The 13054-nt window shown below is 43.7% G+C and overlaps 1 protein-coding gene across 1 annotated transcript in view; it reads left to right on the plus strand.

Annotated features, from left to right (window-relative positions):
* Positions 1-13054, plus strand: part of LOC147712229 (scavenger receptor cysteine-rich domain-containing protein DMBT1-like) — a 1653398-nt gene that overhangs the window by 1494752 nt on the left and 145592 nt on the right. The window contains exon 32 of the mRNA XM_086919604.1: positions 5500-5532. Within this exon, the coding sequence (XP_086775730.1) occupies positions 5500-5532 (33 nt within the window). The remainder of the gene's footprint in view (positions 1-5499; positions 5533-13054) is intronic.

Here is a 13054-nt window from a genome sequence, read left to right on the forward strand (position 1 = left end):
ACTGTATTGCAGCAGGAGTCACTGTCATCTGAAGTACCTTCTGAAATGTTCAACTCTTTATTTATGTGATTCATTTTGATTGCTTCTGTAGTTTCATTTCCACCAAACAAGAGTGCTGTTGTGCTTTCCATAAATACAACTGTAGAGAAGCAGAATTCTCTTTGCAAAGCAATAAAGAGCTGCAATTGACAAAGGTGGAGAGAAGGGTAGCCATAAAGGAGTTCAGAAATGGGTAACAAGATGCTGCGTGATCTAGAAACTGAAGCGCATAGGGAAAGTAAGCTAATAGAACCATAGAGATACTGACACATTAGGTATGGGTTGAAGGTGCTGATACATGAGTGTGATTGTCAAGTACTGAATGAAAAGAAAAGTTTTCAGTTTTGTACCGAATGAAAGGATATTTTCTTGACACCCACGTTCTACGGGAAAGAGCTGGCCAAAGTGTTCAGAGGCAAATTTACAAAGAATTGGCTAAGGGCAGCATAGCAATTCATTTTGCTGCACTGCCCTACGCCAATTCAAGAGGGCAGGAATTCACAGTATTTACAAGATATGGTGCATTGCTGTCCTTTCAGCCAGCACCGGCGCACAATTAGCAGCCGTGCACCAACACAGGCACTCTTGCACCATGGTGCAAGGGTGTATGTGTTTTTGGCATGATTGTTTTTGTGCTAGAAGGGACACCTTCATGCACAAAAACAATAATTGGAGGTGTTTTCCTCTTTCGATGTGTGCTGAAGAGTGCAGCACACATGGAAAGAGGAAAAAACTAGGAGAAATCCTGTTAATACTACTCATTACGCCACCACTGGGAAAGTACATGGTTTTAATGCATACCCAGATTTATGCCAACATATGGGCATTGCATGGTAAAACCCACTGCAACTCCCATGGCATGCCTCCCCGATGCAGTGTGAGGCAACGCAGCGACTTGTGCTGCGTTGCCTCACTCCAAAGCTAAAAGGCCATGGTAAGACACACAGTGTGGCTTTATGTGGCCATGTCGATGTGGCTAAGCCCCATACACCACCGGAACATCACAAAAAGTGACAATACGGTGGAGCATAGGGCTTGCAAAAAAGTCCCTGAGCGTGCACCAGAAAATGAATAATATTCAGCTGAATGAAAGTTGAATTTCCTGGTTCCTAAACTTAAATTGTGTCTGCTCCTTAGCTATTTTCTGTAGCCAAAGATTTTCACTGATTAGGCTATGGTAGGTGTTAGACCTGACATCGTTCGTGTGACATTCTTCGAAACGTTTTGACATGTGCATCTCTCCTTCAAACATGTTAAAATTGGACAGCACCTAATCGTCACATTTAATTTACTTTTAAGTCCCTAATAAAATATACTACCTGTGTCCAGGTCCTGTAAATTAAATGCTACCAGAGGGCCTGCAACACTCTTTGTGCCACCCAATAAAGTAATTGAAATTGAAGTTAACTAAAGTAGCTTTTTATACATGTATCAGGTCTCTCACTGTAGCCTGTAGTGCAGCTATTAATTGACTTTTTGAGCTGGTAAAGTAAACCTTTTGCCAGGCCTAAACCTTTCATTTTAACAATTATAAGTCACCCCTAAGCTAGGCCCTAAAGACTCATAGGGCAGGGTGCATTGCATTAAAAAAGTAGGAGGTGTCTAGCTAACTTTTTACATGTCCTGGCAGTGAAAAACTACTAAAGGTTGTTTTTTCATTGTTGTAAAGCCCATCTCTCTCATTGGCTATCACTGGTTTACCTTATGATATTTAGAAAGTGATAACCTGTGATGGGGAGCAGATCCATATATGTTGTTTATACTCAAATGCTTTGTCATTCAAAATCTTTTTTAAGGGTAAAGTCAGTTTTCAAGTTGAAATTCTTATAATGCACTTTTTCGAAAGTCAGCCTTTCCTTGTCCCAACAACCTGTGCCTTCGGCCAGTATCCTGAGTCACATGACTGAATGGCTCTGCTGCTGGAATTTGCTGGGTCCTCCAGACTACATTCTCCTTAGATTTGTGAATTAGAAAAAAACATAAAGGTGGAGTTAGGTGGCAAGATGATTGGGCAGGGGCTGTACCCAGCTCCACCCATACTTGAAACGGCTTTGCCTCATGCACACACAGAGGAACCTGTCACCCTCAGATAATTTGAAGCCTTGACAAGGAAGATGAAAGAACTGTCAAGCACCAGATGTGTGGGGAAGGACAAGGATACACTCACACAAAGGCAGTCATCAGTTATATATATTTATTATCGGGAGAAACTCTTAAAACACTCCTGGATCCTTGGAAGTTACAGAAGAAGAACAGCTCTGCTGCCAGAGGACTGCCCTTCTACTCAAAAGACTGCCTTACTACCTGAGAAGGAAGTCTCACATGCTTACCAGTCTGAGCTGGACTCACTCCAAACCCATAATAACCTCACTTCCCAGAACCTACAAAACAATATCCTAGAAATCAGAAACATCTTACAACTCGCAGGAAACTCTCTCTCTAAACTCACTTGTCTTCAAAACTCTCTAGCTGCAGCCATCAACGTGATAAACACTATCCCACTGCCTCTGACTAATCAACATTTACGTACACTCAAACTCCCCAACTTCTTAATGGACTTGGAATTCCAAACCTTACTACCTCTCTACGAAACTCCTAATTGCCCCATCACAAATAAGGAAGAATTTTCTATTCTCCCAGTCCCCATGAATCCAAACAGAACATCCCAACTGAATCACTGAATGATAAACCCAAATAACCTTCAAACAATACCCACTACTCTCCGAAAATCACGAGCCTTCTTCAGTGAATGCCTCACACAAGATCTCCTCCCTCCTACTCATCTGCCGCTCAGTCCTAAAACACGCCTCTGACATCGCTGACCTCATTCTAAAGCTAAAAACGGACATAACCATCCTCACGGAAACTTGGCTCAATGAATCATCCTCTCCATGCCTAGACCTTCCAATCCCCCCAAATTACAACATCATAAGACAAGACAGACCTAAAAAAAAAGGGCGGAGTCATTACCTGCGTACATCGATCCGACATCACCATATCGAAATTTCATTCCGAACCCCTGGATTCTTTTGAATACCTAGGGATTTCCGTAAAATCCTCAGATAACCACTCCCAACAACTCCATATACTTTACCATCCTCCAGGTAAGAATGGAATATTCACAGACCAAGGCACCACCTTTTATAACTCCAGAGGGAAAGGGGATCTCAGGATGTTATTGTTTTATCTTAAGGAAGTGAGGAGTGGTTCTATCATTAGGAAAAACAGGAGAAGGGACTATAGGCATCCTTTTCGCGTATCAAGTTTGAAATTAAAAGGGTTGGAATGAGAGCCATTAACTTTAACTGATGCTTGAGGATTTGAGTAAAAGGCCATTGTCATTCTGATGAAATCTTCACCTAGGTCAACCTTATGGAGGGTTGCTTTCAAAAAGGTCAAAGATAGTCTATCAAAGAATCTCTCATGAAGATAACTTTGTTTTTAGAGCGTTGATCGCAGCACAGAATATAATTCTAAGGCTTTGGAAAGTAGAACCTTGGTTGAACAAACAGGCAAATCTAGTATCTACGGGAGACCCTTACTATTGGGTAACTTTCCATCAATGTGGGTATATATTGGACTGTTTTGAAGAATTCTATAAAATGAAGTAGGATTGTCTTTTCTGCTCTTGCTCTCTTACTCTACTTTGTTTTGTGAAGTCATTTTTTCTTTTGAAGTATGCATGTTGGGTGGCTCTTTTAGTTACTTTTTTAAAATACTTTTTGAAAACGAAACATTTATTAGACGTTCTCAATACATACTGTGTCATTTCTATACATATTTTTTGGCACTTCTATTAACTTAGTCTCACATGCTGATGGGAATGTGGTTGTCTTTGATGGAATACATTTGATGGTCCAAACTCAATTAATGTTCTTAGCACATTTGTGTCTGATTTTTCAACAGAAAAGTAAAATGCAATAATAGGCATTGTGTGAAAGTACGAAGTGATTTGAAACCAAGTTAATAAAGTGCATGATTTGATTTCATGCAGGGAATAATCTCAAATTTCTTTTTCGCCCATTTGTGTTGCGATATCTGTTTCCTTTTTAATATCATTCTGTATATTAGTGGTGCATAAAACAAAACATATTAAACAGAAAGATTGAGTTAGTGGCAATGGCAATGTCTTATTGCGACTCATAATTCCTTTTTTAACTTCCATAATAAGCAGGAGCATAAAGTTCCAAACAGAGTCTTCTCTGAGGAGAAGACTCGTCGTATTGACTAGAGTGCAGCGGGTGGGGTGGCTGCTAGTGCGCCCGATCACTGGAGGCCCTCACCTCAGACCCATGCCCTCAGTACAGCACCTGCTGCCATATTTAGGGATTGTTACTGGCCTGTCAGAGTTTTGTTTGCCAACAGTGCATCCGTTGCTGCACCAGACATATGTTCTCCAAAACTGAAAAGATATGTGCCTCATACACAAGAAATATTCCATCTGTGCAAAGGGGATCTTTTTCTCCGCTCTTTCTCAAGTCCACTTATGTGGAGGTCCCATGCAGATAAATCACCCACAGTTGTCCCACCTTAAACAGAGTGGGAATTCACTGCTCTGCCCTGGCCGTCAGGTGCAGGCGGCTGCCAAGTCATATGTTTGTGCCAGCGAAGCCAGCTGAGACTGCCATCAGAAACCCCTCAGTCCCCCCTCTTCCAACGGGACACTAGGGGGCAGATTTACAAGCCCGTTGCCCCATTTTTGCGTCATTATTTACATGGGGAAAATGACGCAAAAGTGGAGCAAGGGACTTGTAAATCTGCCCCTAGGACTTCAGGTTGGTGGAGCAGACGTCCCACAGGTTTTTGTCAGAGCTCTTGCGCTTACTCTTTAAAGCAGGGCAGGGGTTCTCAATCCCAATGGCATTTTATGCCCCCTCTCTGCAAATTCTCAGGGGAAGTGTATACCCGCTAAAACAAATGAAAATGTCAGGTCACTGCTGTCTCAGAGGCAGGACATCTCCTCTTTGCCTTAAGGGTCCTTTTGATCCTCCTTCAAAAAAAAGCATGCTGATAAGGAAAAGTCGCAAAATCTCGTGCATAAACTCTGCATTATGAAGATTTTCAGGAGAGAACCTGATATGCTTTCACCCACATCAATCTTTCCGTCAAATGTACCACAGACCCCACGTCCCAGAAGCAGTGAATAACACGACCACTTAAAGTTCATGTAAACCTTTAATGGGAAAGAAGATGTAAGGGTCTACTTTGCCTTTTTCGATTTAAGGTCAAGATGCAGCCTATCAGTTTGAGTTCTCAGGTGGAGCACATGGCAGTAGTTGAAAGCCTTTGGGATTGGGAGCAGTAGATAAGCTGACCCATGGCTGGAGTGCACTGTATTTAGAGCCAGTATTCCCAGAGAGGGGTTGGCAAGTCCTGGGAGAGGATTAATAAACATGAACACGCTAAATGATGACTCGTGATCATTTTAAACGTAAACCTGTTATTTTGTGCTTTTTACAGGTACACCCCCCTATTATACCACACCAGAGAGCGGTAGGTAGAGCTGCAGTTTTGTTTGTTTTCTGTCCCTGTTGCTGACATGAATTACATACTTTCATCTTCCCTTAAACTTACACCACTGTATTGCAGCTGGAGTCGCTGTCATCTGAAGTACCTTCTGAAATGTTCAACTGTTTATTTATGTGATTCATTTTGATTTCTTCTGTAGTTTCATTCCCACCAAACAAGAGTGCTGTTGTGCTTTCCATAAATACAACAGTAGAGAAGCAGAATTCTCTTTGCAAAGCAATAAAGAGCTGCAATTGACAAAGGATGAGAGAAGGGTAGCCATAAAGGAGTTCAGAAACGGGTAACATGATGCTGCGTGATCTAGAAACGGAAGCGCATGGGGAAAGTAAGCTATTAGAACCATATCGATACTGACACATTAGGTATGGGCTGAAGGTGCTGATACATGAGTTAAATTGTCACGTACTGAATAAAAAGTTTTCAGTTTCGTACCGAAAGAAAGAATGAAAGGACATTTTCTTGACACCCACGTTCTATGGGGAGAGCTGGCCAAAGTGTTCTGGGGCAAATTTACAAAGACTTGGCGAAGGGCAGCACAGCAATTTATTTTCCTGTGCTGCCCTACGCCAATTCAAGAGGGCAGGAATTCAGCGTATTTACAAGATATGGTGCATTGCTGTCCTTTCAGCCAGCATCGGCGCACAATTAGCAGTCGTGCACCAACACAGTCACTCTTGCACCATGGTACAAGGGTGTATGTGTTTTTGGCATGATTGTTTTTGTGCTAGACGGGACACCTTCATGCAGAAAAACAATAATTGGAGGTGTTTTCTTCTTACGATGTGTACTGAAGAGCGCAGCACACATGGAAAGAGCAACAAACCAGAAGAAATCCTGTTAATACTACTCATTACGCCACCACTGGGAAAGTACATGGTTTTAATGCATACCCAGATTTACGGCTTGTTGTAAATCTGGGAATGTTTCAAAACCTTTGGGCGTTGCATGGTAACACCCACTGCAACTCCCATGGCATGCCTCCCCGATGCAGTGTGAGGCAACGCAGTGACTTGTGCAGCGTTGCCTCACTCCAAAGCTAAAAGGCCATGGTAAGCCACACAGGGTGGCTTTACGTGGCCATGTCGATGTGGCTAAGCCCCATACACCACCGGAACATCACAAAAACTGACGATACGGTGGAGCACAGGGCTTGCAAATAAGTCCCTGAGTGTGCTCCAGAAAATGAATAATATGCAGCTGAATGAAAGTTGAATTTACCTGGTTCCTAAACTTAAATTGCTTCTGCTCCTTAGCTATTTTCTGTAGCCCAAGATGTTCACTGATTAGGTTATGGTAGGTGTTAGACCTGACATCGTTTGTGTGACATTCTTCGAAACGTTTTGCCATGTGCATCTCTCCTTCAAACATGTTAAATCGTCACATTTACTTTACTTGTAAGTCCCTAATAAATGATACTACCTGTGTCCAGGGCCTGTAAATTAAATGCTACCAGAGGGCCTGCAACACTCTTTGTACCACTCACTAAAGTAATTGAAATTGAACTTTTAAATCGAAAATATTTATTTATTGTTCAGTTAGATAAAACCCACTAAAGTAGCTTTTTATACATGTATCAGGTCTCTCACTGTAGCCTGTAGTGCAGCTATAAATTGCCTTTTTGACCTGGTAAAGTAAACCTTTTGCCAGGCCTAAACCTTTCATTTTAACAATTATAAGTCACCCCTGAGCTAGGCCCTAAAGACTCATAGGGCAGGGTGCATTGTATTTAAAAAGTAGGAGATGTCTAGCTAACGCTTTACATGTTCTGGCAGTGAAAAACTACTAAAGTAGTTTTTTCATTGTTGTAAAGCCTATCTCTCTCATTGACTATCACTGGATTACCTTATCATATTCAAAAAGTGACAACCTGTGATGGGGAGAAGATCCAGATATGTTGTTTACACTCAAATGCTTTGTCATTCAAAATCTTTTTTAAAGGTAAAGTCAGTTTTCAATTTGAAATTCTGATAATGCAACTTTTAGAAAGTTGGCCTTTCCTTGTCCCAACCACCTGTGCCTTCTGCTAGTATCCTGGGTCACATGACTGAATGGCTCTGCTGCTGGGATTTGCTGGGTCTTCCAGACTACATTCTCCTTAGATTTGTGTATTTGAAAACACATAAAGGTGGAGTTAGGTCGCAAGATGATTGGGGAGGGGCTGTACCCAGCTCCACCTACACTTGAAACAGCTTTGCCTCATGCACACACAGAGGGACCTGTCACCCTAATGCAATTTGAAGTCTTGACAAGGAAGATGAAAGAACTGTCCAGCACCAGATGTGTGGGTAAGGACAAGGATACAGAAGGACGGGACTCGACAATCTAGAGCTTTTCACCTAGTGACAGCAGACATGCTCTCCGACGCTCTTTGTCAACATTCTTGTGAACTGACAGGGAACCTAGAAGCCGACCTAACTTTGGTCCAGAACTGGTTGCAGGCAAGATTTGAGGAGCTGGTCCCACTGAAGTCAGCTAGAATAGCCCCCCACCATGACTCCGCTCCTTGGTTTACCTCCACACTACGAAAAATGCGCCAAGATTGTAAAAAGGCGGAAAGACTCTGGCGGCGCAAGTACGATCTTGTGGAGAAAACTAAGTACTGTGATGTCATAAAGCTATACCATAAACAGATTGCTGAAGCTAAAAAGAATTATCTCGAGCATAGAATAGACCAAGCCGATAACATGAGTCGGGAATTGTTCAGAATTGTGAAGGAGTTTGTTGATCCTGTCGCAGGCGCCCGTACACACTCGCATACGGAAGAGTGGATTAGGCAGCTTGCAGACTTTTTTGTGGCTAAAATCATAAAGATTCAGGACTCCTTCTCTTCGGTGGATCCTTCAATGGATCCTGCTGCCTCAGGGTGTAAGTTGAAGTTGGAATCATCCTTAGAGGCAGAGCCCGGGCCCACACTATCGGTTTTTCCCCAGCTATCCTTTGAAACATCGCTTGAGTTACTATCCCGATTGCAATCTGGCTCCCCTTTGGATGCCTGTCCAGCGAAATGCCTGGGCAAGGTGGCTTCAGCTGTAAACAGCTTGCTGAACCCCTTTCTTAATCTGTCATTGAGCTCTGGGGTGGTCCCTCGCCAATGGAAACACGCACTTATTCTGCTGCTGATCAAAAAGCCTTTGCTAGACCCCTTGCAGCTGGCTAACTATAGACCGATCTCCCTCCTCCCTGCTCTGGCGAAGGTGGTGGAGAAACATGTTCAGCACACTCTTACCACCTTCATTGAGAATAACAAACTGCTGCATGACTCCCAATCTGGCTTCCGTGCTAATTATAGCACGGAGACAGCCCTTGTAGAGGTGACCGACACCATCAGGGAGACGCTCGATCGGGGGGGAAAGGCTATGCTAGTCATGCTGGACCTGTTGGCGGCTTTCGACACCGTCCCACGCGCTGGTCTCCTTTTAAGACTCAGGGAGATAGGACTGCGGGGGACGGTGTTGAACTGGTTTCAATCCTTCTTAGCCGACAGGTGATCTGGGCTCCCCCGTTCTCCGCGGAAATGCCTTCGCTAGAGGTGGGGGTGCCTCAAGGGTCCATTCTGAGCCCCACCATTTTTAACATATACATGGCCCCTCTGGCGGAGGTAGCGGAGGCATTTGGGGCCCGGGTCATCTCATACGCTGATGACACCCAGCTGCTGTTCACTTGCAGGAAGGGAGAGGTTTTCGACGGCGGCAGAATCAAAGACTGCTTGAGCACAGTCTTTGCGTGGTTTCAGCGGCACAGCCTGAAATGCAACTCGGATAAGTCTGAGCTGCTCTTTTTTACCTGTGCCCCTGACCCTGGTTGGAAGACGTGGTGGCCCCAGGACATGTTCCCCCCTGAGAAGGAATCCTCCCAAGTAAAAAATCTTGGAGTTGTGTTCGACGACGATCTCTCCTTCCGTCCACACATTCTGGGACTATCGGGGAAATGTTTCGGCATCCTTAAGATGCTCAGGAAATTCCTCCCACTGCTTTCCCTGCAGTATCGTAAGAATATAGTCCAGGCGCTTGTGGGATCCCGTCTGGATTATGCAAATGCACTTTTTGCAGGCCTTCCAAAGTATCTTTTGTCTAGATTGCAAATTGTTCAGAATTCGGCGGCCAGAGCCATTTTCGGCCTGCCAAGGAGAGCCACTGCTTCATCGCTGCTAACTAGGCTGCACTGGCTACCGATCTCTAGCAGAATTAGGTTTAAAATCCTTACATTGGCGTTCAAAGCCCTTCACTCGGTTGGTCTCAACTACCTTAGGAAGCGTACTGCTTTCTATGTTCCGCGGAGGACGTTGCGTTCAGCGGACTTGGCCAAAATGGAGGTGCCTGCGGCTAAACGAGTCCGGATGGGTGGTCGATCCTTCCAATATGTGGCAGCTCGCTTCTGGAATGAGCTCCCTCTCTCCCTCCGTAGGGCTAATAGCCTCCTGGCTTTTAGGAAGGAGCTGAAGACCGTGCTCTTCACCAAGTAATCATCGTGACTGTAGCGTGTCTGCCTTTGGGTTTTTTTGGTTTGTCAGGCCTCTTTGCTAAAGCGCCGGGACACCCTTTGGGGTAGCCGTGCGCTCAAAAAGTACGGCTATAACATAACTTAACATACACTCACACAAAGGCAGACACCAGTTATATATATTTATTATTGGGAGAAACTCTTAGAACACTCCTGGATCTGTGGAAGTTACAGAAGAAGAACTGCCCTGCTGCCAGAGGACTGCCCTTCTACTCAAAAGACTGCATTGCTACCTGAGAAGGAAAATGGGACCTGCTTGCAGGCTACCCAGAGTTACTCCAAGGGCCAATTAACTGCTTACCTGTGTGAACTAGGAGGACTCAACAAGCTTCTGAGTCTTCCCTGCAACTGACCAACTGGCCTTCTGCAACTGGTTTTACTTGAACCTGCAACTGGACCTACCTGAGCTCAGCTGGCCCCTGCTGGACCGAGTACTTAACCCCAAGAGGTGCCCCCAGGACCTGGACTCTTGGGTGGCTTCAGACGCATTAAAATATGTCTCCCCAAGACATTTAACTGACTGTCCACCAAACGACTAAAATATAATCCTGACAAAATGGAAATTGTATTTTTTGTCCCCATTTCGCCAGAGGTTTGGGGGATGTTCTGCCCTAAGGGTACTACCCCTTTAGGAATTTCATTGTGAGTGCCCTCACCTTCCACACTGAAATCCATTCACTGTTTGGCTCTTGTTTTGGGCTGTTACGATCTTTGAAAAAAGAATGATCTCTCCTATTTGTTGATGTGATGAACACTATGATTCAAGCACTAACTTCCTGACTTGATTATGGCAATGCCCTTTACTTGGGTCTTCCAGATTACCTTTTCCATGGACTTCAAGTGGTGCAGAATGTGGCAGCCCAAATGTTCCTCAACCTTTCTCCATTAACTCATGTGACTCCTCATTTGAAAATGATTCACTGGCTTCTGATTAAAAAGAGGATTCCTTTGAAAACCCTGGTCCTGGTTCATAAACCATTACATGACAAAGAAGCAGTGTACCTGAGGAGGAGGATCTGTGCCTATGCTCTTGCTGGCCCCCAGGAATTTATGGTCAGCTCATGGCCATTTGGCCAGTATTTCAAAAAGCTATCCGAGTGGGACTGGAGGTAGATCCTTTTCTAATCTTGGGCCATTGGCCTGGAATAATTTTCCCCTGGAATTTCGTGCATTGCTTTTAAGGAATCGCAAATTTGTGATTCCTTAAAAGCAATCGCATTTTTGGAATTCGCTAAAAATAGAGATTTTGCCAAAAATGTTTGATGCATCCCAAAAACCTATTTAGGAATCGCAAACGGCCGAATTTACCGATTCGCACCGTTTGCACTTCCTAAATAGGTTGTGCATGTGGTCGTAAGGTTCCTGACTTAACTGACATCAAGGAAGAATTTAAAAGTTCTCCCTCCTTTAGAAAGCACGCACATTTCGCCCCAAAACAAAGACCTTCAAAACATTTTGGAACAAAATTACAGAGTATCTCCATTCAAAGTGTAGATGCCCAGCAGTACAAATCTCCCACACACTAACCACTGTAGTCTAACCAGTCTCTACCCCTTTCTCCCGAGGCTGGACTACAGTGCTCCTTTTTTGTTTGACAGAGCAGAATCTCTATATAAACTAACAGAAGTCATTTCCAACCAAAGTTAGTGTTTCTTTGCTTCATCTAGAGTTGATGGAACCGCTGGGTTCCCGACAAGAGACCCTATCCGGCTCTACCATTAGAAACTCTTGTACCAGAGGTCTGTCCACCGGTGGACAGCCACTAGTCACCACAGTCAGAGTCAATAGGCAGTCACTGCACCTTTTTTATGGCACGTCAGTTCCAGGAAGAATATTGTGAAAATGTCCCTGATGCATGCTAGTAACAAGTCATCATTTTCAATCATGCTGGGCTTTGACTCACTTTGTGAGACCACACAACCCACAAAATGTGTGGGTTGTTTTCAAAACAGTAATGATGGTACTTTTTATTGAAATGCGGAGCAGGCATTATAAGAATGCAATGAAAGCAAATGCTGTTTTAGGGTGTCCACAGAGTGAAATCTTATTTTTTTTAAATTTTAAGTGAGAATCGGAGCCATGGGTTGCCCCTCTGTTAACATTTACAAAGCACTTCCTTTATCCAACTTTGATATCTTGGGAGGTAATTAAAATGGACATGCTGTCTAGATAAAGGAGGGAAAAATTTCAAATTCCCTGAATCAATCTTATGTTATGGTGCATGCAGAATTATTGTTAATGTGCCATACTTTCATATTCAGCAAAAATTCCCGTATAGTCATTTTCTTAGTTTTATATTCTCAGTTATAGATTTGTTTGCTCTCATAAAATTATCACTTTTCCCAGAATAGGCGCATATTAAGTTGGTGCTTTTCTCAAAATGTCTTTTACTCTCTCTTCAGGTAGTCACTCTGTTACCGTTGTTCATTTTAGGAGCAGGAGACAGACGCTTTAGCACTAACGCATAACTAAAGCCAGATTATAAAACAAATATTCTTTACTAGTGACCTGCGGAGGAGTTTGTCCATTCATAGATGCACTCTTCCGCTAGAGAAAGGGACACAGACATTTGTAGCTCATCTTCTGACACCATTTTGCGCCACTGGAATGTGTGGAATTATTTTCCTCATTTGCTCAAAGCATTCTGCCTTGCAAATGATGGTATGCACTGTCCATACGTCTTCGAGTATTACCAACTCAGATGGATATGAGAAAGGCCCCTCTGGGATGTGCTTGTTCTGGGTCATCCAGGAGATGAAATGGAAATAATTCACCCATCAATGGTGGACGTTGGAAAGGGCACGCATGATTCCATGCCCACCTCTCTGCCTGCACAGAGTTGCAGACTTCCCCTCAAAGGCAATGGTGATTCCTACAATTCCCACAGAGACTTCTGAAAGTTTGGCAGCATACATCCTGAAAGGGGTACGACTGGCACACCCACAACCATAGGGTCCTTGTTGATATTGCCCTCCCCTATGTGGAT

The sequence above is a fragment of the Lissotriton vulgaris genome, chromosome 5 (genome assembly GCF_964263255.1).
Source record: "Lissotriton vulgaris chromosome 5, aLisVul1.2, whole genome shotgun sequence".
Classification (NCBI taxonomy): Eukaryota; Metazoa; Chordata; class Amphibia; order Caudata; family Salamandridae; genus Lissotriton; species Lissotriton vulgaris.